A 27,140-nucleotide genomic window follows, 5' to 3' on the forward strand; every position below is an offset into this window, starting at 1 on the left:
TATTATAATTTGGATTATTTATTAATGAGAAGTTTTCTGTATGTTCTCTTAGACCATAGAGGTGGGAAAAAGTTCTGAATGGACCATAATGACCATAAACACACCAAAAAGAAACACCTCCAAGGGGTTGGTTTACTTTTTGAGCATGTTTATTACTTTGCTCTTCTTCTTTGTACACACTTTAACATGGTGCTAGAAGCTAGAACCTTGTTCACAAAAATACGAAGAAATCATTTTATAATACTGTTCAGACCTCTCTATAACATTTTAAAATGAAACTCAGTGGTTCGAAAATGTAACTTCAATTACATAACGCATGAACTGTTAGGTTACTACTTAAAAGAGTTCTACAAGAGGTATCTGCTATAGAAAAATCATATTGAAAAGCAAAACATAGGATTTCCATTTCAACTTCAGTGACCAATAGCTGTTAGCAATGACGTGACAAGAGGGCAGGATAGGGACATTTTCTTGCATTAGCTAAGTTCATATAGTAAGATTTGGCCAATGTTACACCTCTAGACGAAAAATCAAGCAACAATAGCCCAGGATTCAATTCTCTTCTTTCAGAGATCTGGTAGCCTCATTTGCCACGATGATTCAGCGCACGGACTCATCAACGTCCCCAGACATTCATCTCATGAATAAGTATCCTTGCTCAATTAAATCTTCTAGTGAACTCATTTGGTACATGACTAGTTATCATCCCTATACTCAGGATTCTCTTTCAATATGACGAAGCCTTCAAGAATGGGCGAGACTGGAATGTACCTGCATTTTAACAAGAATACTGAGTAAACGGGAAGGACAGAAAATTGTGTTTGTGATCCCTCAGCCATGTGACTAATGTCAGCTAACTAAGAGACAAAAGATGCACTTTTCCCTCATACAAACTACTCCAAAATATAGTGAAGAAAGGAGAAGTACAATACTTTTCTGTTACAAGCTCAGCTCGATCCCCAGCAGCAAGGAGAACTGGGGTTGAGTGTGTCTGGAAACCGGTAATCGTCTTTGGTCGACCAGCCTGACCTATAACATCAACAGCTTGGCCAACTCGAACAGGCACTGACAATGGTTTTAAGTTCTCATCCACAGTCATAAGCATCCTTGGCTGCAAAGAAGAAGCAAACACATGAACGATTAGACAGAAAACGAAAGGGCGGTCAAGAGGGGGGGGGGGGTGCCAAAACAACAGAAAGCCACCAAAAAAAAGGCAAATGGAGGAAGGGGACGGCTAGTTCAAGAAACAGCAAACCTGCATCGCCAGTGTCAGAAAATAAAGCACATAGTGGTATTTCCCCAAGATAATGGCCTTCATATCAAGACATATGTGGAGCATAGTTATGAGTCCAGCTAGTGCAGTCCTGGAACAGTAAAAAAAAATAAGAGCAAACATATTGAGGGTTTGAAGTTTCAGAAGGAATCAAAAAGGGGTAGGCTCATGAAGCACCGGTTTAATTATACACGTCAATTTTTATTTTAGGTTCAAGATAACAAATGTGTTAAAATCACATGGAAAGGAGTTGTCTCTAAAGATCTACAATTTCTTGAAATCAGTGTTAATTTAGCTAAAGATAGGACACAATGGAAGAAAAAGATCCAGATAGGTGATATCTACTAGTTGGGAGTAGGTTTTAGTCTTGTTAGACGACTTCTATTATTATTATTATTATTACTATTAAATTTTAAAAAAAAACTTATTTACATATATTAAGCATATTTTCACTTTTATTTTTATTTGGTGTCGATGATTACATAAGTTGAGCTTAAATGGAATAGTGAGGATTCATTCAGCTGATCCCAGTTTGTTCAGGACTGAGACGTAGTTGTTTAAGATGACGAATCTGCCGGACACACTTCTAAAGAAACAGAATATAGCAGATCCTTTAGTGGCACTTCTCTATTTATCTGCAGTTATTCACTTACAAAACAACCTCATCCAAAAACTCTTCGTAACTAGGAAAGACGCATAAATTTTAGCTCAAAAATGTGTTTAGTAAAATAAGCCTCTAAAGGACTTGCATAATAGTTTGGAGAAGAATGCTTTTTCTATAGAAGAGAACTTACGGAGATAACAAAAATCGTTCAGAATGATATGGTGAGAGAGTTATCAAGCCCTTCCCTAAATGGACAAGACCTTGCGCAATCCGCACCTACAGAAGTAGCAGATGCCAATGATTAGAGTAAGCAGGTGAGTAAACACAAGGATATGGACTTGTCACGAGAATAACTGAGAATTATTTTATTTCTTACACAGAAAAGAAGGTTGGCTTCTTTGTAATGGTAACTGGATAGGTTACGCAGCATGCCGGCTATCCGGGCATTGTTTGTTCCTGCACCTATCAATCCCAAGGAAATAATAGCAGCCTGTATAATTTAGAGAAGTTTTCAGATATAACAATCAAATAGCTGCACAAAAAACTACACTCATCCAAAATACCATGGCTACTTTTTTTTACCATTGCTACTTCAGTGTCTGAATCATGACTAAGCCTGCTCAGAGTGTCCATGACATTAACCTGTCCAAGCCAGCCCGGGAAAAAAATATGTTACCAAGAGTTAAGCAGAAGTAAAGAGAAACAGGCCTACCACAACTTGTCAATAGAAGTAGTAAAACCAGAACATTAAGACAGTAAAAAGTGAGGGAAAGAAAAAGGATGGAAAAAGAAATCTATTGTATGGATATTTCAAGTAACCAGACCTTTGGGTTTGATATACAGAGGAGGCCAAGTGCCAATGGAACTGCTCTTCTGATATTTTGATCCCCATACTGCAAAAGATGTTCTAGTGAACGTATTGTCATGTCAATCCCCAACTCTTCAGACATTGCAACCATCGCAATACCAAGGACAGCTGGTCCCTGAAAGCTTTCACCTTTTTCAAGATGTTGAGCACATTGACCAAGAAAGTGTTGGACCTAGACAAGAATAACAGTCAGCAATTTTAATTATGAATCACTTAGAAGTGAAAGGCGAGGAAACTTCTAGTACCTTGAGTACATTGCCTGTCCCAGCATAGGCACAAGAAAGGAGGGTCATATCGCAATGCTTTCTAATCTTCTCATGGAAAGTCTTCGAAACTTCAGCTGTAGCCTCAACGCTTTCCTATAGCACATGACAGAGGGATACCAAATCAAAATAAGAAGTTATACAATCCATCAATGTTGAACAGATATTCAAATCATGAATATCTATGACATATTGATACAAATGATATTCTGCACCGGTAACAAGAACTGCAGTTAATTCAGATATTCCTTGATCTCTATAGAAACTGAGGCATGTAACTTCTTCAGTTACCTGCTTCCCAAGGTATAAAAGACCAAGAGCCAGCGGCAAGAGACGAGCAAGGGGCTCTCCCAATTCTGCCTCACTTCGCTCCATCAATGCAAATATGATTGCCTGGGCAATCTCTTCGTTACATGAACCCACGTACACCAAGCCCAATGATATTGCAGCGAATGCAATTACATCAAGGGACACCTTAGTATCTCCAAGTATGGGAGTCAATATACTTCTGATCTGAAAAACAGCAAGCACTCAATGTAACATTGTACATATCCAGAACAATCTTATAGAGTCCCAAAAAAAGGTAGAACTTTGTAAGCTAACTCGGTTGGTTTGAATACAAGTTATGCTGGGATTAGTTATCCTACCTTTATTTCTTATTGATTGTTTGATTTGTTGTACTAAAAATAATATCCATTGCATACTTCCTAAAAATAAGTTGTTTGTTTACAAAAATACCATCTTATTTAGCTTTTTGTATATTATTATTTTTTGGTAGATCTTTAGTTATTCATTCTTGAAAACAAAACCTCCACCTTATTTAACTTAATTATTTTTATGTAACAATTCTCATTAATTTTCTTTGTGTTCAACTATGTGCCAATTTTGGAGGCGTAACTACTCCACTCTAAAAAAAACATATGGCGTGAACACACAACTTTTTTACATATCACATTTACTACAAAACTGTGTAAAAAAACGAAGCAACTTATGGCTCAAAATATAGTAGCAAATGATCGGAAATGTAGCAGAGTTTGGCCTCAAAAAATGGCAACCAGTACAGCAGTAGTTTGTATCCATACGCAGCAGTAAATTGGCTTAAAATACAACCATAAAATTTGATCCATGATGTACTGATCAGTAGCAGGTCCAAGTACTGATGTTTATGGAAGAAAATGTGAGTGTTGATTAATGGATCTTAATTACTTCTGTCATATAATCTTTCTTCTGTAAATAAAGTGCTCATTTTTTTCACGAATCTTCACAAAAAGAAGAGAGTATGATATCTAACAAATAGGAAATGCTTCCATATATATGTATATTCTGTGAAGTTGAATCTTCTATTGCATCTCAATGTACTGATATATCTCGATCAGATAATTGAGATTAATTTGAATAGTGAAAAGTGATGGGAATGTGAAAAGTGATAAAGGGTTTGAAGGGTAATTTTGTCATTTAATAAGTTTATCCCATGACAAATTATGATGGGATTATTATACCACCCAAGAGGAGGGATAACTTATCCCGGTACTATTTATTAATCCCGGAATAAGTTATCCTGGATTTGTCAACCAAACACCAACTTAACTAACACTATGATTTAATCCCGGGATTATTTGGTGTTATCCTTCACACCAAACAATCCCTAAGGATGAACTAAAGGACAGAGCAGAAAATTTATTCTTGTCTAATAAAACCCAAAAGAAGAAATAGGAATATTACCTGCTCATTCTGAGCACCGGCATAAGAAAGACCCAGACCCATTATAGCACCTATTCTGACTGAAGGATCATCTTTGTCAACATATTCAGCAAGAAGTGCCAATGCCTGCACAGAGAATGGAGTGAAATCTCAGGATATGAAGATCTGTGGAGAGAATTGGTACAGACATCAGATAAACATTAGATGAAGCTCACTGGTTCACAATCATTCTTGATGCCACAGTTTACAATCCCAACTCCTAATAGTGCACCAGCAATTACATGGGTGTCAGTACTATGGAAATATTTGTCAAGTTGTGCAAGCCCAGAATCAACATCCCAAAGCAGGATCATTCCCTAAATTCGTGAAAGAACAATCAGTAGCTGTAGATAGGTACTCAACAAGGAGAGTCGAAAGAGTTAGTAGAGATATATACCAAACTTGCTGCAGCACTAGCCTTCCCATGTTCTTTATTCTTGAAAAGCCAGCTTGTAGAGGAACCACCACTTGTGGCCTCTGATGGTACTGTCATCAACTTATCCTGCAGCAGAGAAGTACCAAGAGTTGATTATGGATACTGATATATAAAGCTATACAAAATACAGACATATATTTATATGTGCATGCCTGTGTATGAAAAATACAGCTTGATTCATTTTACCTGGCCAAAACCAGCATTGACAAATGCATTGACGAATGTAGCAGCCAAATTTTGTCTAGCCGAATCGACATTTGCCCCTGCACTAGCTCGTCCATCAAGCAAATGTGGCTAACAAATCCAAATAAGATCTGATTTAGTTGCAATTACACAAAGCTTTTTCTTTGTGATAATCCCAGACCCCACTTAGTGGGATTTCACTGGTATGTTGGTGTTGTTTTTCTTTGTGATAATGACTAAAAACACACAAAGGAAAATTCCTGCAGATGAAATTTTTATAAATGACAAGAGTATCCAAAACAGATCTTTTGTTCGAGCAGGCGTTCTTTATCTTTCTTCGAATGGCCAACCAAGGTGCAAAAGAAACTGAGATAAGCTACTCCCAAATTTATTTTGAACATGAAAAAGGATGGGGGAAAGAGATGAAATAAAGGAAGAAGAAAGTAATTTAAAGAAATGAGCAGATTCATCGACAATTAATAACTGTAATTGGATGCAACCAAAACAATGCAACAATGACATGAGATACTTCTCTTGCAGAACAAAGCAGATATTCAGGGAAAGTAACATATGCCTCCAGGACAATGTCAAGTCAATTACTTCAAATAGGGAAAAACCGAACAGATGCAACAGTATATGCAAATCCAGTATGATAAGGAGAGGTGTTGTGTAGAAGTCTAAACCTTGTATATGTCATCAGGAGTTTTGGGTTCCATGACCTCAATATCACGAGCAAGTGCAAGATACCCTTCACTTAATTTCACATTGTTAACAATTTCCTGCAATACTTCTCTCTCTTCATCACTCGCACACAACTCTTCATCAAGATCAAATGTTTGACCCTGTGATTCAAAATCGCCAATTTAGCATCTTGGATCTATCATTAACATAACATTATGTTGAAAAGACCTGAGGAGAGCCATATACCTGGCAGGGAAAATAGGGCAAAAAAGATATTACAGGGAAACAAAAGAAATAATTGAGGGATAGCTCTTCTTTTATTTATTTTTTTGACAAGGTAACAGGCTGTGATCATCAACACAAAGTGCTGGAAGCCAAAATTACATCATTGAATCTACATGCAAAAGAGTAAAAACAATAGACTAACACTAAATCCTATCTCATCTTACAAGGATCCTAGGATGTCTACTATATACTCTGAGCTGCACCAATAACAAAAACTTATAATGTTATTCAATTTTAAAATAAATAGAAATAATCCGGTGACAGTTCAATGTATCATTCTTTAACAAGTACTCAGTGATCATTTCACCAGTAATAATAGAGTAGTGAAAAGGAGTTGTTATAACACCTCAGAGATCAAGAATCTGAATTAGAGGTATTCTGCGACCCAGAAAGAAGAAACAGAAATTAGGATTCTTCTACAAGCTGGAATGTTCTGACTAATATAAATAGTACACAATGGAGAACTTACATGACGAGCAAGGATGTAACAGAACTGCCTCTTCTGTAGATTATCATCACATGATGTAAAAACTTGCTTTATAGACTGCAAGAGAAGATGGAAACCAAAATAATTACAAGTACTCGGATTTCAGAATTTACAGTCTTAAGATCCACTAGTCTCTGACAGACATACTTCAGAGTATATTGAAGAATCCAAAAGAATTAGCTAGTAATAGTAAGCAGTGGATACCTGCATATTGTCTAGGGCTAATGCAGTCACAAGTGCGAGAGGATACTCCTCAAACTTCATGTATATAGTGTATGCAATATCAAGTACCAACATGTCATCGGGCCCAGGAAGGTATCTGTAAGACAGAAAAGACATGAGAGATGAAGCAGAGGTTGTAGGCAGAGAAAGTCAGATGGAAGAAGAAAAACAAAAAAGGAAGTATCATTCCTGCATTCAAAAAGGTATAACATGGTAGTAAGCAGTGCATACTGTCTACAACATGGTAGACAGCAACAAATTGATCTTAGAGGGGAAAATGAGTTTGAAACTATCAATTGCTCAAGCAAGAGTGGCAAACGGCATAGACCATCAATCAGATAGCACAATGTATTAATTGAAATTTTCACATCCACAATGCTATCTATCCTCTAAATATTATCTTCTAAATGGTACTAGGAAGGGTATCTCAGGTATATCAGAGGTTATACTTTTATTTCAAACAGAGCCAATCAATTATAATTATTAGACATCATGCTCTGGTCCCTGAAATGAACTCGCTTTCAATTGCAATGTTTTTGGAACCTCTGTAGATGCTTTAATATGAATTGGCCATTTTGAGAAAACAACTTGTCCCCTAAGGTAAACAAGAAAGAATAAAACCTTAACACAGAAAACCAAGAAAGCTCATGTGAGAATTCCTTCATTTTTTATGCTTAAATCTACGAATCCATTACCTTCAACAATGTAACAAAAGATAAGATCATGTATATACATGTTCAAGATGCTCGCAAGGAGTATATACCCTCTCTGGGGTTTTTACTAACTTAGTGATAAATGAATACCGCTTGAGAAGCAAAATATCAGCATTTGTGATATAAGCTGTTAGTCCTAACACATAAGCTGAAATCAACATCTAAGATTCTGGTCTGACAAGAAACCACAGATAAGGGAGAGGAATTAAAGAAGAGAAAAACGTATAGAGTGGCATACAAAGGCTCCTCTAGAACTCATCCTAATCAGAAAAATCGAAGGGATTCAGATATTCAACAGGGGATACCCACAAACATGCCCAGAGCCGACTTACTTTGCAAAACTGGTGAGATAAGAGCATGTCCTTTTACAATTGCTGCTATCCACATGCTCCACCAACAGATCAAGGTCTTCAACCTGGAATTATGCAAAGAGAATTCTCACGAATACACATACTGCCAAATGGTTCATATTATCAGGAAAGAAAAGAGTACCTCGATTAAAAGATCCACAGCATCAGGTTCGGCATTATGCTACATCGCAAAAATAAGATATCAATTGAACATTCTGGCAGAAGTAAAGGGAAGATAAATACATAGAGATTTATGTATCTGCTCAGGAGCACGGCATATGGTAGCAACCTCCTATACTCTATCCTGCAACTTGTTACAATTGACAACACAAAATCATATGTGATTATTGATACCTTCATGTTGAAAGAAACAATTTGTTGCACGAGCTCCATAAGATCATAAATTGGGGCCTCCTCTTCTCTCTGAAAATAATACATATAAAGAGAGCATAAGTATATGCAAGCTAATGAAACTGATTTACGTCAGAATCATAACATGATTTAAAAGTAAAAAAGTATGTCTCGAGGCAGGAACTCTTTTCTCTCATCCAAATTCCAAAAAGAAAACAGTGGATTTTAGGCCAAGGCACAATGTGGAAGAAACAGCCTGAAGGTCAATCGGAAACAGCCTCTCTATCTCTACGAGGTAGGGGTAAGGTTTGCGTACACTCTACCCTCCTCAAACCCACTTGTGGGATTACACTGGGTTATGTTGTTGTTGCAATGTTGAAGAAATATCTAATTAAAGGAATTCTATATGTAAACATTTGTGGGTAATCAGAACACGGATTTGTAAAAACACTAGATACAGTAGTGAGAATAAAAATACTCCCTACATATCATTTTAGGTGATCGTGATTGATTGGGCATCGAGTTAAGATGTAAAGTTGACTCGTAAAACATATTAGTGAAGATGGAGAGTTAAAATACTGTTCGCAAAGGGAGCAAACTCGCATCAAAGTTAATGTATGAATTGTTTAATGAATTTAAATTCTTGAAAGTTGTGAAGGTAGTACAAATAAAATAGTGTCAAACATCCCAAAATGGAAAGTGTGTCATATAAATTAAAATTGGAATAGATACAGATAAAGTGGAATGTAATACTGATCTGAAAAACTTTATGAATATTATACTGGAGACAAGAAATTCCCAAGTACAAAGAACTACTGCATGAACTGTTGACAGCTACATTTTGTGCACATTTCATAAGAACCTCAGGATTGAAGGAACACCAACCTGCTGCTTTGCATACTCTTGTCCAATTTCTCCAGCCAAGTTCCTGTCACAAACAGTCAGCATTGAACAGCAGCATCCTAATGCAGGAGGAAACTGATTTTTTTCACAGATTACAGGCGAAAATGGATATGGGAGAAATCAAAAATGATGACACACACTTGCATACGCATCAAGAAATATGTAAGACAAATAATATCTTGTCATTGCAGCCAACTACCATCAGACTTTTTTTTGATAAGGGAAAAAAATCATCTGATTTACAGCCTGCAACAGCATTGGTACAGTCTATTAAATATTTCAGGATAGCTGGAGTAGAAAAAAAAGGATATGCTTACCTAACATATTCATGTCCCCAGGAACCAATGTCACCTTGAGATCCCAACAGTCTATACTTCAAGCTCTCCTGTAAGAACCAAGGAAAATTAACAATATCTATTACAGCTAATGAAGATACTTAAGCTCACACCAAAGAATCAATAGCATATTAACAGAATATATAGAACATACCCTTTCTCCTTCAGCAGACATTGTCAAAGCCAGAACAGAGAGAATATCTGCCAGAAGTGTCTGCATGCAGTGAAGTTAAAACATGTAAATAAGTATATTCAGATTTCAGGATAGAAAAGTGCAGGACAAAAGTCAATACCTTCAAATCAGAATCTGGCATTTTCTCATAAAATTCCTTTAGTGTTCCATAATGGGGACGCAAGAACTTCAGTGGTTTTGGAACCGATGTCATGGAGCTTGTTGCCGTACGTATTTCCTGCCTGCAACAGAGAAAAGATGAATTAAGAAAAAAGATAATCATTCTACTTTTCTCCGATAATTGTAAACATAATCAACAACCTCTGGGAGTTGAAACTCTTTTATCTGTCGTGCCATTCTTCTTTTTGTATTTATAAGATTAACGTCATTCTTCTTATAACATTTACCTTATACACAACTCAACAAATGGACATTCTATTGTTGATATACCACACTTTTTTATTAATATATAGTGATATGATATATCAACTATGCATTGACTTTTTTGTTTAGTAAAGAGATTGACTCAACATTGTTTTTTGTATTTTATAAATATGTTAACTATATTTAGAAAAGTCAAATATCATCTTGAATCTCCAGCTCAACTCAAACTGTGTGATACAAGGAAAAGAAAAGTATTTTCCAAAATGCCACAACCAAATATGCATAGGTGATATAAGTATGTCTCACATCCTGATTTTATAACCCGCAATCTTTCAAATATCCATTTGGTCATTGACTGCAGGTTCTAATCCATCAAATGTTTTATACAGACTGTCAAGTTCTAATTCAACCATGTTTTATACAGGCTTTTTTGAAAAAATATCTTTATTACAATGGCAGTGTCCCCGCCAGATTGAGCACACCTTGGCTATTCCACATAATACTTGCAACCTTCCATCAGCAGAGGTCCAAGGATTAGGTCACTGGAAAGAAATTACCTAGGTTTTTATTCTCTGCTTGAAATTGAACCCTGGTCTCCAAGGTTTTCACCCACTTCATTAACCGCTAACCCACGCCCTTGGATGCACAAATCTTGCATTAATGATCATGTACTAATTACACACAAGTTCTAATCATAGGTGTACTTAGCACATCTCCTATGATTCATAAACAAAAAGAACAAGGGGCCCTTCCACATGCTACTGAGTACTTCCACTCTTGCAAATAAAGCTCTCATGAATATGATTGTGTACTGATGACACGTCTGTTCTAATCATATTTCGTGGAGATTCACAAACAATAAGACTGAGGGACCCTCTTCCACCTGCTATTACCACTCTTGCAAAGTAAGTGCACTAGGGAACTAAATGGAAGTCTTAACAGTCAGTTCACTCATACATAAAAGATGATTACAGTCCCAAGAGTTTCTTCAAATATAATTAATATCTTCAGAACTTCTAACACAAATGAAGTGCACAATAATCCTGAGATTTCATTCTACAGAAAAGATTCATAAACGTACCTCTTAAGCCAGACAATAAATACTTAACTACATTTCATCATTCCAGTAGAAGCGAACAAAAATTTGGGTCACTGTCAACTCTGCATTCAAGTATACTAAATGAAATTTAAACAATAATGAAAAGAGAGAAAAACCTCATGCTCTCCAGGGCAACCTTCTGAAGTCCAGGATCTGCATCCTGAACTCTTTCCACGTACAGTTCCAATTGATGCTTCAGAGCCAAATCTTCTTCCGACTAAACACAATATCATAAACACAACAAATAAATAAAATAAAAGATACATAAGCTAAATGTGGTGTCTAATAAGTACCTTGTATAGGTGTATTAGAATTGAGAAATTCTATGACTCGGATCTTTAGTATTCTCTTATTTATTACCTGTGTCTAATATTTAGGCAAGAAACTGAAAGAAGCCTCAAAAATAGAAGAAAGGGTGGAAAGTGAGGAAGAAAGAGATTTAGAAATAGAAACTACTTCCGAAATGAATGTAAACAGGAACAAGAGGGATCCACTAACGAAGATCCTTATCCTTCTCCTTCCCTTTTTCCGGAAGAAGGGTGGGATCTAGACAAAATCGATGAAATGAAATCCCAGTGAATGGAAAGGACAAAATGAAGGATAAATTCCACTCTCATCTTACAGAGACACGCTATAATAATAATAATACTAGTATTGGGTTTTGAGTCGGCTAATTGAAGTATTGGGTTTTGTTTCAACCAATTTTGCTTCTTCCTGGTTTTATTAAACAAACATGCCTATCAAAATATAAGAAATATTACTTTTAACATGCCTATCTAAAAACAAGAAATATTACACCCCCTGTTCTGAAAAGCATGTGGGATTTAGAGTGAATTTTTGTCAAACATTTGGTCCACAGCTGTTTTCTTCAGTTTCGGTTATCACATGTGTCTTTTTGATCTTCGTTACCGCATTATTTTGTTTTCATTACTGTTCTTTCTAGGGCTGCTTATCGAGCGGATTGGGCGGATAATTTTACTTAACAGTTTGGTCTATCGAATATCGGTGTTTAAATTTACTAATCCGCTAGCCAACCTATAAGATATTGGTTGGTTCGATAACGGATTAGCAATTATCGAACGATTATCGGATGGTGCATCGGGTAACCACTAATTAATTTTTATGGTACATTTTTTTTCGACGAACGCACCTTACAAAAGATATGACTTCTTTTCACTATTTTAAATGCAGTGAGCCAGGGGCTTCTTTACGCCTTTACCTCTTTTAAATTTTAGTGTTTTTTTGAGTTTGCTGACTTGCTTTCTATCCTTGAAGGCAAAATATATAATTATAGAAAAATCAATAAATTTTCCTGGCTTTACGGCTTTAGACTATCAGAGTTAGGACTAACAAAGGAAAAATATATAATTACTCTTATATATTATGGTAAAATATTAAATGAGGCTAATATACCTAAAATAAAAGTGTAAGTATGGTAATTCTTAACGGGTTAACGATTTACCCAATAAGAAAATTGAATAATCCGCCTCTACACCAATAAGCCGTTAATTATAAAATTTTAATCCTTTCTCCAACCATTTATTCGATAACCCAATACCAATAAGCCAATAAGCTAATTTTGCGGTTGGCTAATCGATTACAGCTCGATTTTGAACACCCCTAGTTCTTTCCGTCGTATGTCGTGTATTGCTCTCCATTTCACATTATTCCGTTGTTGTTACTACTCTTATTTCTATATTTCCTTTTTCAAGCTGCCTGAAAATGCTTTAATTTAAACTGTGGATCTATCAAAAACAAACACTCTATCTCTATGAGTTAGGGGTGAGGTCAGTTTACATTCCACTCTCCTCATGTCCTACTTGTGGGATTATACTGGTATGTTGTTGTTGTATTGTTCCTTAACTTTTTGAAAACTAATACAGCTAAAACTACATATAAAGATTCTAAAATCACAAATTTATATAATTAAACTATCAAGACAATGTTGCTTGACTATCAAATAGTATGCAAAATAAGACATCAAGTACTAATCCTTTTTTCCCATTTCCTTTTCTCTTCTTGCAATAACTCAACGAGTGATGATTTTCCAAAAGTGTACATTCTAATCTCCCCAGAACCTACTTTTGGTTCCAGCTCTTATTTCAGTATTTCCTTTTCCAAACATCTTGGAAATGTTTTACTTTAAGCCGAGAATCTACTAGATACAACCTCTCTGTCTCTACAATACGAGATACGCATAAGGTTAATTACATTCTAGTCTCCCTAGACCCCACTTGTGGTTACTGCTCTTATTTCTATATTTCCTTTTCCAAGCTGGTTGGAAATGCTTCATTTTTAGCTGGTGGCCTATCAGAAACAACATGTCTCTGTCTCTGTGAGGTAGGGGTACTCGGGGTATGTTGTAGTTGTATTGTTCCTTAACTTTTTGAAAATTAATATAGCTAAAAATAAGTATAAACATTCTAAACTCACAAATTTGTATGATTGAACTATCAAATAGTATGCAAAATAAGACATTAAGTACTAATCCTTTTTCACATTTCCTTTTTTTCTTGTTGCAATAACTCAACGAGTGATAACTTTTCAAATTTGTAACCAAAACAATTAATTATCGGATTCATATTCATTGATACTTACTAGATCTTCGTCTTTCTTGTCATCCTTCTTCTTTAGATCCTTAGACGGAACTTTTACTGTCGCCTCTTCTCCGGCGGGTTTTCCGGCGCCGGCGCTACCGCTAGGACCGCTACTATTCGGATCCGGATTTTTTGACATTCTGCTTAAACCCTACCGGAAAAACTCGAGAAGAAAGCTGGATTTTCTCTTAAGTAAATGAGCAACAAACAGGAAAAATGAAAATTCTTACGTTTAAGCCCTAAATATGAATAAAGCTTTTCTTTTTTATCAAGCAAACAAGCAGATCTCTTTTTCTTTTATTCTTTTTTTTTTCTTTTTTCTATATCTTTTGTATGGGCACGAGATAAATACATAAAAAGTTTCGAAAAGAATACACTAAGAAAAAATTCTTGTTTACATGTTCATTTTATGAAAAAATTCTTTTTAACTTATATATTATACCAATTGAGTAAAGAAAATTTTAATCTTTAAAATTATTCAAAGTTATATATCGATAACTTTTTATATAATATATATGCTGATCAAGTAAAAAAAAATTAAATTTTTAAATCATCCAAAGATATTTAGCAATAATTATTTATAAAATATTGAGCTTGCAGAAGATTTTTCATTATAACAAGTAAATATGATTTGATATTGTAAATTCAATTTATAATATCGATATGTATTAGTTAAAAAAATTTTCTTTTAGATATACGAACAATTCATTCTATGTGATTGATGTCTAGAATTTTAATATGTTTAATGCATGTGATTGATGTCTAGAATTTGTCATAAGTATTTGTAAAGCAAAATGATAAGTTTTGTTCAATCTATGATGTGATAAACACATTTCTTTTTTCCAAAAGAATCGTTACAAAAATAGCTAATTAAATTCATTATTTATTTATTTTTAATTGATATATATAAATTATATATTTATTATATGTGAATTTTATTTACGTTGTGTATCATTGGCTAAATAAGAACTAGGCCCATGACAGTCCATTCACAATTCTTTCACGAAAGGAGCCATTTCGATAGAGGAGTGTAGGCTTTAAATTGGGCCATTCTTAGGCCCAATTGTTTCTCTACGTAATTTTTTCATGGGATACTTTCGAATATATACAATAAAGTTATTAGCTTATAATAAATATAATCATATTTTTATTTACATAAAATATAATCAATAATCATAAAAATTATACACTGATTATATAATATAGCTTTCGAAAAGTCAGAAAAAAAGAGTATATTCTAACTATACAATATAGTTTATCTATAAATGAGCTATAGAGTGATTACACATTATGATATACTAAAAAAGTTGAATATGACTTAACTATATACGAACTATATACTGACTATACATAAAGTAATACACACTGCCGACCAACTCAAAATCACATCTAAACAGTCTCAAATTTTAGATATGAAATCCTCTCAATGTTTTGATCTTTTGATATATATATATATATATATATATATATATATATATATATATATATATATATAATTCACTCAAATATTTCATGTTTACGGTACATCTATTTTTGAAGAGGAGAAGGAGGAGGAGAGGAGGATGACGATGAAGGTCTACCAAAAATCTGGCTATTTCTTTTGTAACTAAATTGATTGAATGGTCTTTTTGGTTTATTATCCCTTTTTCATGAGGCATAAATTTGTATTTTTGCATCATAATATCTTACAAGTTATGTTTTGCTTCTTTAAAGAATTTTGTCTAGTTAGATATAAATCCAATTGCTAAGGGCAAAAATTAAAGACCAACCCATTAAAAAAATTAAAATTAAAATCAACTCACTTAAAAAACAAATCCAGCAATTTCTTTTCTAAATGACCAAATTCAGTTTGCCAACTCTTAAAACCTTTCCATAAGTTGCATTCTGCATATATATACAAAATTTTCATGAATTAATTTAAACTACATATCACGCTTAAGAATTAAATAATTGAGTCTTTAATTCGTTCAAATTTAAACGGATTCAAAGAGACCGATCGAGAAGGGAAAACCATAGGCGAAACCAGCTTGAGCCTAGCTTGTGTAGAAAATTACACTATTTATACATGATTACAATTATTTTAATCTTGTATATACATAATAGATGTTAATTCCCCTTTGACTAATTTGTATGTTTGCTTCTTCTAATTTCAAATCTTCTTACTAAAAATCCTGACTCCATCACTGTATATAATTCACGCTCCTGGTTGGGTTGGTCCTGGCACTAGCAAAGGACAGTTTCCATGGCTTCTTTTGCTAGTGCTTCCTTCGTTTCATTTTATGTATTTTAGTTTGACTAAAGACTAGATCTAAAATTTTCAAAAATAATGTATATGTTAGGTAACGTTGAGTAGAACTTGACATATGTGAGGTAATTATTGATTTGACGTAAATATTTGATATTGTCTCGACTTTTGAGCCTTGAAATGGAAATCATCATGGTATGAAGTAAGGGTGGAGGGAGGATATATTAATTACGGGTTTGGACAAATCCAATAACTTTGTTTAGATGTTGTATTCATATTAAGAAATTCATTAAATATGTATAGATATTTAATTAAGAACCTAGTAACTATGATGGTTTCGGTAATAAGTTCAGAACCCATAAACTATCAATTTTGGCTCATCCCCTAGTAGGAAGCGCTTCTCTTTTTAATGAAACCACTACAAGAACGTAGAGATACAACATAACATTTATTGAGTGACAACTGAAATAAATATTGGGATATAAATTACATTCCTCTTCATTTATGAACAAATGTCATAAAAACAATGATATTTGAGGTAAAATATCGTTAAAATAACAATATTTGATGTCAAATAATATTTGTTTTCAATGTCATATTATTAGTCACTAATTATCAAAATTTTACACCTAATGTCGGAAATTTGAATCTTTTTGAATGATCTCATCCTTCTTTTTATAGGTCAAAGGTCCAACTTTGTTCCTAAACTATACAACTTAGATCAAATTTACTCCCCATTAAAATGTTGTTATAGTCGATATTAATCAAGACCTAAATCAAATTCGAACGCAAATCGAACATTTTTTTTTAATAAGCTCTCCCCCTTGTAAGATAATCAATTGGTGACAAAATTGTGACAAAAAGTGACCACTCCATGCATGTGCAACCCTTGTTAAGTTCAATCATTGTTCTTGTCCCAACCGGACAGAAGAACAAAGGAGTATAACAAACTTAAAAAATTACTAATTTAATGAAATATCTCATAATACTATTATATTTCACTTGAAATTTATCTCAAAATTATAATTGCAATATGAAATTATAATTCTTATCACACGTATCAAAGGACAAAGACCTTTGAACACTTTTTTTCTTTTCTTTTCTTTTCTTTTCTTCATTGTATATACATCAGGTACAAAAAAATACATCAAGTGCGAGAAATATCGTAGAATGTAAAAAAAAAAAATCAACAAAATCCCCTCAAAATTTTTTTACCTTGATTATTATAAAATCAAGTTGGGGGTATTTTTGTAATCCCTTGATATTGTAATTCATTCAACACACTGTCAATTGATGGAGGTTTCAGTCCTATGGGAAGTGGCATTTGTGGCTTTGATAAAACATCTTCAATAGCTGCATCTATGCTCTCTTTTGACTGCCAATAATATCAAGATAATATGTTAGAAATTGGAAAAAATCAATTTATCGAAAAATTATATTGTATATGAAATATTTTTTTTTTAAAAAAATTGTATATGAAATATCTTTTTTTAAAAAAAAATTGTATATGTAGTAAATTATGAATTTCCTTGATGAAAAATTTGCCTAAAAAAAGAAGAAAATATTTTTAAAAGGCATAATACGTAAACAAATACTCAAACTTGGTCTCAGTGAGCAAGTAATCACTCCAACTTTGAGTGTGTATATCTAATTAACACCCAATCTGGTCTTTACTAACAATTAAACACTTTAACTCGTCCATATTGTGTCTCATGGACACTCGACACTGATGTGACACATCAATTTTATAGGTGTATGAATAATTTTTTCGTAAGTTAGAGTGTTAAATTGACATAGTGAAATTGAGTTACAATATCCGGATGTATACATACTCAAATTGAAGTGCTTATTTATTAGTTAAGAACAACTTTAAATATCTATTTATATATTATCCTTTTCAAAACTTTGTGATGTAAAATAAACGATCAATATTTATGTAACAATGAATCATATTTTAAACGTAATTGTTGAGAGATAGAAGAAGGCTCACAGGATGCAAATCAGAGGAAATTGTGTCAACTTTGATGATGGCAGGGGGTGGTGGGATGCCCGGGACCATAAGAGGTGCTGCAAATCTCTGGATCAAATTATTCTCTGTATAAGTAAAACGGTACGGAAAATCTATTCACGTCCAGTTAACATAATATAAGTTTTTATTTTAAAATTAAAATTATATTATATTTTTTCAAAATATATATTTACGGGTCAAATTTTTAAAAAATTAAAAACCTACTTTTGAGAGAATTTAAGAGTTAAAATTATGATTTGAAACTAATCGTTGAAAATTTTGTACAAATATCATAAATAATCACTGATTTGAAATAAAAACTTCAAATTTAAACTTCAAATTGCATAACCAAACGCCTATTAAATATTAGCACGAGATTGGAAAATAAAACTTGATAAAGCAATAAATGTTTGATCGAATAGTTACCGTGGGCGCTATGGGCGCAAGAAAGCAAGGAGTGCCAAATGCAAGAGAATTTAATACCTACAAAAAAAATTCAATTTATATAACAATATTTGATCGAGCATAATAAAACTTAATAAATAATTTTTTTTTGAAACCTATAATTTAAAATAAATTATAATTTTTTTGAATGTATATTAACTGCACAAATATCATATCATATTAAAAATTATATTTTTTAAAATTTTTATAACCATATAAATGTTAAACATGTTATATGATCAATCACAAATTCCTAAAATTTTCATTTTTTTTACTTAAAATTCTGTGTCGAGTCAAATTATGATAATGTAAATAGAAAACAAAAAAAGAACTCACCCCTTGATAATGTGGATGCCAAAAGGAATTATTCACATGTGGATGCCCCCAAACATGTGAGGGTCTAATATGATGAGCCATGGGTGGAAAACCCATGGTTGGTGGTGCTGGACATGGGTTCATCATAATTCTCTTTCCTCCGCCTCCGACCGCGGTGGCTTGCTTCCTCTGGCTCAAGCTTGCCGCCTCAGCTTCTCTCGCTTGCAAATGTTTTCGATGAGCTCGATATTTCTGCACACGTATAACAAGAATTTAAGTTACATATCGTTGAAGTGTAAATAATTTTTATATTATCGGGTCAATATAATTGATTATATCCGATTATTCTTCTATTCTTCAGATTACCATATCATGCTCAAAGATTTACTTATTGCACGTGAACTTAATGCAATAATATTTTATTTTTATTTTTTTTTAAAAAAAACTTAACTCATACAATAAGATTTAAGTAAGATACTCCTTCCTTTAATTTGAATTTTATTAAGTTTGAAAATGTTTAAAATACTTTCAAATTTTATAGGTTTAATTTAAAGATAGGTATATAACATACCTATTTGAATTATGTTGTCATAAGTATGCCATAAGTTATCATTCTTACAAGGAGTGAAACAAGAATGTTAGAATGAAAACTTACTACTATTAATTACAGAAAGGTAAAAGGAAATTTGAAACAGATTAAAAAGAAAAATAAAATACAAAATTTTAAATGAAGAGAGTTTTCGTATTGGTTCTTCGCTCGATGTTCGAATTCATATTAAATTTTGATTAAATTTGAATTATTGTCGAAAACTCTCACATCGTGGAGAATGCTCCCTTACTACAAGATACTCCATCCGTTCCAATTTATGTGACGATAATCTAATTTTGAGAGCAAAACAAGTAATTCTTTGATCATAAATTTTTAATATGTCTTCAAAATATTTTAAATTATTAATTATTGTGACTGTATAAGACTTTTTATAGAGTTTCCATATATGTACATTTTATATTGAAAATTTTTAAAATTCTCGATAAATAAAAATGTCATATTGAAACGGATCGAATAACTTGCTATCTAGATCTCGAAACTCGAGATCTCGATTTAAGAAGAAAACTTACTTGAAGATGGCTAGCAATGTTATGGCGAGTTAGTCCATGGGTATCCATAAGCTCTAAAATTCTTGATGGGACTGCTTTATCTACACCTAATTTATCTACTGCTTTTACAAATTTCCTATGTAGCTCTGGAGTCCAATCCACCTTCACATAATTCAAGAAATTAAACTTCCACTTTATCCCAAAAAATAATAAGAGAGAACAAAACAAACAAATAAAGAGAAAAATTAACATTTCCCAATATATATATATAAGCCTAATTGATTCAAAAAAAAACATTAACATATAACTTATCTATTAAAAATACTCATTATATTGTCATATCAGCGTATATAACTTAAATTCCCAAGAGAAAATTAAATTGATCATAACTTGTGTTGAGGTTTACTTTGCATGAGTTACATCACAAAGTTTAATTAAGTTATACGTATCGTTACTGTAAATAAATTTATATAACATCGTATCATTCAAAGAAAGTAATTAATCTCCTTAAATGATAAATTTATAATCTTAAAAAATAAGACAAATTATTATCTCCTAGAAGTAATTAATCAAGTCACTTAAAGCTGAATATCGATAAATAATACGCTATAATTCTTAACATGTAATCTTAACTGCTGCTAGAATTCATGCAGCAATAACATGATGGTGCAATAATTACATATGCTAACAATGTATATTACTTTAACTCTTTTTGAAATGACATTTTTTGAAATTATTTACAAAAAAAAAAAAAAAGTTTACCTTAATTTTCCTCTTCCCTTGAGGATTCTTGATTTGGCTAGATGATTTTTTGGTTTCTTTTGACTTGGATTTCATATTTACGTTAGTAGCAGATTCTTCACAACTACTAACTGAAAATTCTGCAAAAATTTCCAAATCTGGCAGAAAATCTCCATCGTTGATTCCCTCGAAAGGGTCATCGAAATCGATGGTGTCGATTAAATTCCCATCGGGAAAATCTTGGAAGAAATCATAATTTTCCCTTTCATTTTTGTAGCTCAATGGTGCAGATACAGCAAGCATCATATCCCAAACACTACAAGTATAAAAAAAAATGTGAGATAATTAGTAATCTTGAAAATACGATATAATTACATGCTATAACAAGTCACTAAAAAGATATTGACTGGTAAACTTCTTTAAATTATGATGAAAGTTTTGATTTGAACATAAGATAGAGTCACTCAAGATATCGGCAAGTAAGTCGTAAGATTTATAATATTAAAAATAAGACAAATTACCTGCTACAACATATAATTAATTCACTCAAGAATATCAATAGGTAGGTGTCCTTGAGATATGTAATTTTGAAAGTAAGATTGATTACCTGTTATAAGTCACTCAGATATCGATAGATAAGTCTTCTTAAAATGCGATTTTTATAATATTGTCCTGTTACAACAGCTAATCAAGTCGCTCAAGAATATTGACTGATAAATCCCCTTAGAACATGAGATATATAATCTCAAAAATAAAGGAGGACCCAACTCACTCCCTCTTAGTGAATAGAGGATGAAGACTTGGAGACTTAGGGTCGATCGGAGGAGGCCTTACCACTTAGATGACCCAAGCAAGTCATTAAGCTATTGGATGGATCCTTCTAACTGTAGTTACTTAAGGTCGAGTAGTAGACGGGTGAGGCCCACAGTTTTAATGGATTTTCACTTGAACTTTCCGCAGCAAAACAAGTCTACAAGCCACTGCAGTAAGGTTATAGGTCTGATTTTTTTCTATTCTTTCTTGTTTTATTTTTGTTGTTATTGGGAGTAATATATATATATAAGTTATAAGGAAAACTGTGGAGGATTGGAAGATTTAATTTCCACCACAACTTGTATAAGACGGGTGTGTGTCTGATTTTTGTTTTTTTGTCTTTGTTTTTGGCTTGTTCTTGAATTAAAAAATATAATTTGTTTAAAGGTTTTGTGGATGGCCTTTTTTTGAACAAAGAAAAAATCTATTACTGTACAAGAATTTGTGAGCTGTTTTATGAGTAGTTTTGTTTTTTTGTTCATTTGATTGAGATGAGAACAAATATGTGCCATTAGGCTGAGATGGAATAATTAGAATGTAACATCCTGTGTTATCCTAATCTAAATTAGGCTCGATGATGAGGAGAAAATTTGAGAAAAGAAACTGATTTTGAAGATCCAGTGTCCTCTACGATTCGTAGAGAGTTCTACGAATCGTAGGGACAACTCGTAGTCCCTTCCTACACTTAGAGAAATTTTGAGTATTGAGATTCACTCCTTCGACAGACATTATGAGTTGTAATGATTTCTACTAGTCGTAGAAACGACTCGTAGAAGCACCTGACACTTAACCAAATTTAAGAGCTCGAATGTCACTCCTACGAGTCACATTGATGACTTGTCAAAAAGTATATGAGTCGTAAGAACGACTCGTATGAAAAGTTCAGAAACTCAATTTTCTCTGATTTTCAAAGACTTGCAGGACGAGTCAAGTCTACGACTCGTCGAGTGGTTTACGACTCGTAGACCTGAGTCGTAGACCACAATCTTTTCTAGCTCAGTTCCACGAATCAATGGAATTGACGACCCGTCAAAGTTTCTACGAGTCGTAATGACGACTCGTAGACGACCAATTTTAGGTTTTAATGAAGGGTAGATTGGTCTTTTCCTACCCATTCCAAATCAAAATCATGACATTTTGGGACTAAATTGAGTCCCTTATCAGTATCCTAAATGCCAAAAGCTTTCATTAACACTTAGATTAATTGATAGCAAGTATTGGAGAAGAGGAGAAAGGCTAGGGTTCAAACTCTTTGAGTAAGGTCTTCGAATCTTCGATTGTTCTTCCAGTTTAGGTATGTAAGGCTGAACCAAAATATGGACATTGTTCCTCCATGTGCCCATGATTGTGATAGATTGATTGTGAATGGATTTAGACCCCATAATTATGGTTTTGAGAATTCTTTTCTTACAAATCTACAAATCTACATATCTTACTGATTATAAATAGATTCATACTTTTCGATGAATTAATTCCTTGAACAAATGATTTGAACTAATTGCTTCATGAACCCTAACAGTATGTTGATAGATATGAATACATATGCTTAAGGATTGAGTTTAAAGCGTTGAATTTCTGAATGTATGAATATGATTGTGATGTGAGTATGATGACAGTGTTGATGAGCTTGACAGTCCTTTATATTTTTGTAATTGAACCCAAGTCATAAATGATTGTCTAAACTTTTCTTAAAATAGATGATTCAGAAAGTGATTGGTTGAAATGATTGAATTGATAGAATTGATGAAGTGATAAGAGTGTATTTGAGACTTATTAATTTGATTTGATTGGATTGATTGTCTTATAAGCTTTGAGTTTTGGAAGGAGTTGTAACGACATGTCCCCATCGTTAGGAATAGGCCAATGGAGAAGAATTTTGGGCTAGAAAACTTTAGATAGTAACTTCGGAAAAATTTAGCCTAGGCCAGATTTGGATGAATTCTAAGTCAAGTAAAGTCTAGAGTGATCATGTGACTGATGGAAAGTCAAATCTCTATTTTAATTAGATAGGCTGACAGCCAAGACGATACAAAGCATTTATGGCTTTGCGAAATCAAATTTGAGCGAGTAAAACTCTCAAAATCGAAATTGGCGTGAAGGGTATATTTTTAATACATCTTTGAAAGAGGTGTGTTGTGAAGTGGGGTCTTGGAGCACAAACTCCGAGCTCACTATTTCCGCATATCCCGCCAGAGCGGGATTATTCCCGCCAGAGAGGGATGGATCCTACCAAATCGGGGCAGTCGCAACTTAAGTCATGACAAAGTTCAGAAATAATTCTTTTCTGTAAAATCAGTTTCTAAGACTTTGAGAGGCTACCTAGGGCGAATTCTATCAATTTTCCATGGATTTTCACGCTTAAGGTAAGAATTTTACTCCATAAATTCATACTTTGATTCCTAGAACCTAAAATGTATAGTTGGTAATTATTGGGGAAGGGTTTGAAACTGAAACTAATGGTGGAAAATAACCCTATAGTGGGGTTAGAATTTTGGGTTTGGCCTAGGATGTGAATGGTGTTATATTTCATGATAGTTAGGCCATTGTGTTGATTCTTTTATATGTATTTTACTATTTTCTAGACCAAGAACGAGAAGAACAAACCCGGAAAGGAAAGGCTCTTGCATTGTAAGGTTGTTGAAGCTTGAATTTGAGGTAGGTGATGGTTTAGTTTCCCGTATGTGTTTCATATAGTTAAATTGCTTCATGATATGCATGTGTATATGTATAGGAAAATATGCTAGATTATATGTGAAATAATCACTGTTGGCCTATTTTTATGATGAACCTATTCTCGATATAATGCTATAAATACTGAGTGTATTTGTGATTGTGGTATGATTGGATCGAGTGTCACGTCCGACACATAATTAGATCGGGTGTCACATTCTGACACACAATTGAATCGGGTGTCCTATTCCGACACATATTTGGTCCAGGTGTCACGTTCCTACACAAAGTTGATTGTTTGTAGGTCTCTTGAGAGGATCCTTGTATGAAGTTATAGCATGTGAAAAATATTAAATTGTGATATTGCTGAATATGGTTGAACGTGAGGTTTGTTGACTTATTTTGTATATGTATATGCCTACTATATCGAATTTACTTGTATATGATCCGCTTGCTGGCTAACCACGTGATCCTACCAGTACACCATTATATTTGTGTACTAATACTACACTTGCTCTATTTTTTATTGAGTACAGGGCATATTCAGTCGGTTGCGGAGAGACTTCATCTAAATGAGTAGTGATCATGCTTGAGTCCAAAAGTGAGATATTCTGTCATGCTGCCGTGGACTTTCTCATCTATTCTAGTCCTTCTTTCGAGACCTAGATGTTCAGACTTTTTGTTAACTCTTAGTGACATCTTTTAGGAATTGCATTTCCCTTTTTAGACTTGTTTAGTTTTAGAGTTTTGGTACGATGACTTTTAGTTCCTAGGATGTTTTACTTTCGCATATTTTGGGTTGAAAACTAGGCGTTTTCTGAGTTTATGGAAACTCAGCATTTATTCTTAATTAAACATGCTTCCGCATCTTTAAGCTTGTTGTATACTTTGCGATTGTTCTTGTTAGGTTGTTTAGAATGGTTCTCCCACTGGAGAGTTAAAGTGGGTGCCAATCACGACTGATCGGGGTTGTGAAAGGAGTATCGAGCATCGAATTAGGTAATGATAAGTAATAACTCAAACCCAAAAACTACGTCGCTAAACATAGGAGAGGATTGAACCGTTAAGTCGGATGTTTCCTAATTTATTGTCGTGATATGATAAGACTTGATTGGTTTTAGATCGATGAATGGTTGATTCGTTCTTACCTTGGCAAGGTATTGAACTGATGTGGCAACAACGTCGTCTTGTTGTACTATCACCAGCTCATAAGTGATGATTGTTGGATAAGAGAAACTCCCACATAGGTTTTGCTAGTACTTTGATTGGATTGAATTGGATTGTACATGATTGATCTCTGTCTAAATCTCATTCTTGTTTAGACTTAGGATATCTTGATTGAGCTGTTCACCTTCCCGATTTGAGGTCCCTGTACTGATTTGATTTTACCTTTATGTATGTTTCATTTGGCTATATTACATACTTGTACATTCCATGTACTGACATCCATTTGGGCTTGCATCATTTTACTAAAGATCATCAACAGGCGCATCGTTGAAGATCTATTCGTATTCAGCTGATTGGTGAGTCCTCCCTGCTTTCAGAGGATACCACGTTTATCTTTCTAGCTTTTGAGTTAGTTTTCTTTATTTGATTTGAGGTAGCCATGAATCTGTCATTGGCACCATTTTAGATAGTTGATAGAGGTTTCATAAACTAGATTGTTGATGTACTCGATTGAATTTGTCTTTTGTATTAGTTTCATTCATACTAGTCTTGTTGTTTTGATTGATTAGAAAGATTGTTGGCCCTTAGCCTTATCTTATGAGTTGTTTTTCTTAATAAGTTGAGTCTTCCGTTGTTAGAATGTTGATGAATGATTGTGTGATTGAACCAAGTGGCTTGCTTGGGGACCAGTAATGGTCTTCAAGTGTCGGTCTCGTCTAGGATACCCTCTCGGGACGTGACATAGAATATATAATTTTCACTTTTATAATTAAAAGTTTTTAGTTTGAATATTAAAAATCTAATGTTTTAAAAGAATTAACGTAAATAATCGTCATCCAATATATATTAATGTATAAATATAATTTATATATACTGACTAGTAAAAATAATCAGTATATATAATCGATATTCATGTAAAAATTCATAATGATGTAAGATTATCGAAATGGCTCAAAGTTCTTAATTTGTTACCCTCTTCATTTCTTTAGTATCATAGTTTGTGAAGGACGGTTAAAATTTCCTTAAATAAAATTAAATATTTTCTTTTTACTATTCAAAAGTTTAGTTTTTTTTTATCATTTCAACGTTTTTCATTCATGTATTATTGATATTTGTATTCTTATTTCAGAATTCTTATTCTATTCTATCATATAATAATATATAGATTATGTGTAATATATGTGAGTATTATTTATGACAAAAAAAAAAGTTCCTTGTATAAACTATTTTTTTTTTACATGGAAACTAAAATCTTCACAAACTCAAACTAAAGTTCCAAATTATCCTTTCTATTGAGTCATTTTCTTTGCATTTAAGTCACCCATGGTAAAAGATTTGATTCGGATCATCCATATGAATCAATTTGAATTTATATCAAATAAACATATATATAATTTGTTATATTTTTAATATTTAAACATATACCATTGTGTAACTTCACCATGTCGAGTGAAAAAGTACAATAATTAAAAAAATCTTCTAAATCGTTGTCACTTCATCATGTTGAAATTATATGAAAATAGAAATAACAATTAAGACACTTCTAAATTGTTGTGTCATTTCACTATGTTAAAAAGGGAAATAAACACAACGATTAGGACTCTTCCTAAAATTGTTGTGTCACTTCATCATATTAGAAGAAAAAATAAATATAATGTAACCACCCATTAAGTCGTTTTGAGTATTAGAACTT

General features: G+C 33.2%; 2 protein-coding genes across 4 annotated transcripts; both read right to left on the minus strand.

Annotated features, from left to right (window-relative positions):
- Positions 1 to 260: 260 nt before the first annotated feature.
- LOC129876068 (26S proteasome non-ATPase regulatory subunit 2 homolog A-like) lies at positions 261 to 14,209 on the minus strand. Its single transcript, XM_055951372.1, has 25 exons — positions 13,948 to 14,209; positions 11,466 to 11,566; positions 9,988 to 10,108; positions 9,849 to 9,908; positions 9,677 to 9,744; positions 9,342 to 9,384; positions 8,460 to 8,528; positions 8,248 to 8,286; positions 8,088 to 8,170; positions 7,025 to 7,139; positions 6,803 to 6,877; positions 6,051 to 6,209; positions 5,371 to 5,478; positions 5,146 to 5,250; positions 4,925 to 5,065; positions 4,731 to 4,835; positions 3,300 to 3,521; positions 2,991 to 3,104; positions 2,702 to 2,917; positions 2,460 to 2,519; positions 2,254 to 2,367; positions 2,068 to 2,153; positions 1,256 to 1,364; positions 933 to 1,111; positions 261 to 771 (listed from the first exon to the last, which is right to left on the minus strand). Exons 1-25 carry the CDS (start codon positions 14,083 to 14,085, stop codon positions 696 to 698), a joined length of 2,706 nt encoding a protein of 901 aa, XP_055807347.1. The 5' UTR covers positions 14,086 to 14,209; the 3' UTR covers positions 261 to 695.
- Positions 14,210 to 17,223: 3,014 nt separating this feature from the next.
- On the minus strand, positions 17,224 to 21,811 carry LOC129876420 (probable transcription factor GLK1). 3 transcript variants are annotated; one of them, XM_055951863.1, is made up of 7 exons: positions 21,632 to 21,811; positions 20,819 to 21,113; positions 20,078 to 20,218; positions 18,980 to 19,210; positions 18,626 to 18,682; positions 18,182 to 18,268; positions 17,224 to 17,566 (listed from the first exon to the last, which is right to left on the minus strand). In XM_055951863.1, exons 2-7 carry the CDS (start codon positions 21,101 to 21,103, stop codon positions 17,423 to 17,425), a joined length of 945 nt encoding a protein of 314 aa, XP_055807838.1. In that variant the 5' UTR covers positions 21,104 to 21,113; positions 21,632 to 21,811; the 3' UTR covers positions 17,224 to 17,422. The 3 variants fall into 3 exon arrangements, with proteins under 3 accessions (XP_055807838.1, XP_055807837.1, XP_055807839.1); XM_055951862.1 differs by having other exon boundaries at positions 21,405 to 21,811; XM_055951864.1 differs by having other exon boundaries at positions 17,431 to 17,566; positions 18,182 to 18,258; positions 21,405 to 21,811.
- Positions 21,812 to 27,140: the final 5,329 nt, after the last annotated feature.

This window comes from Solanum dulcamara, chromosome 12 (assembly GCF_947179165.1).
Source record: "Solanum dulcamara chromosome 12, daSolDulc1.2, whole genome shotgun sequence".
NCBI lineage: Eukaryota > Viridiplantae > Streptophyta > Magnoliopsida > Solanales > Solanaceae > Solanum > Solanum dulcamara.

Coding starts and splice junctions, on each gene's coding strand:
- LOC129876068 (XM_055951372.1), bottom strand. CDS start 14,085: ATGTCAAAAAATCCGGATCCGAATAGTAGCGGTCCTAGCGGTAGCGCC. Junction 10,109..11,465: donor GTTGCCCTGGAGAGCATGAG/GTTTTTCTCTCT, acceptor TCTCTGTTGCAG/GCAGGAAATACGTACGGCAA. Junction 9,909..9,987: donor TGCCAGATTCTGATTTGAAG/GTATTGACTTTT, acceptor CACTGCATGCAG/ACACTTCTGGCAGATATTCT.
- LOC129876420 (XM_055951863.1), bottom strand. CDS start 21,103: ATGATGCTTGCTGTATCTGCACCATTGAGCTACAAAAATGAAAGGGAA. Junction 19,211..20,077: donor ACATTGCTAGCCATCTTCAA/GTAAGTTTTCTT, acceptor ATACGTGTGCAG/AAATATCGAGCTCATCGAAA. Junction 18,269..18,625: donor TTGCGCCCATAGCGCCCACG/GTAACTATTCGA, acceptor AATTTGATCCAG/AGATTTGCAGCACCTCTTAT.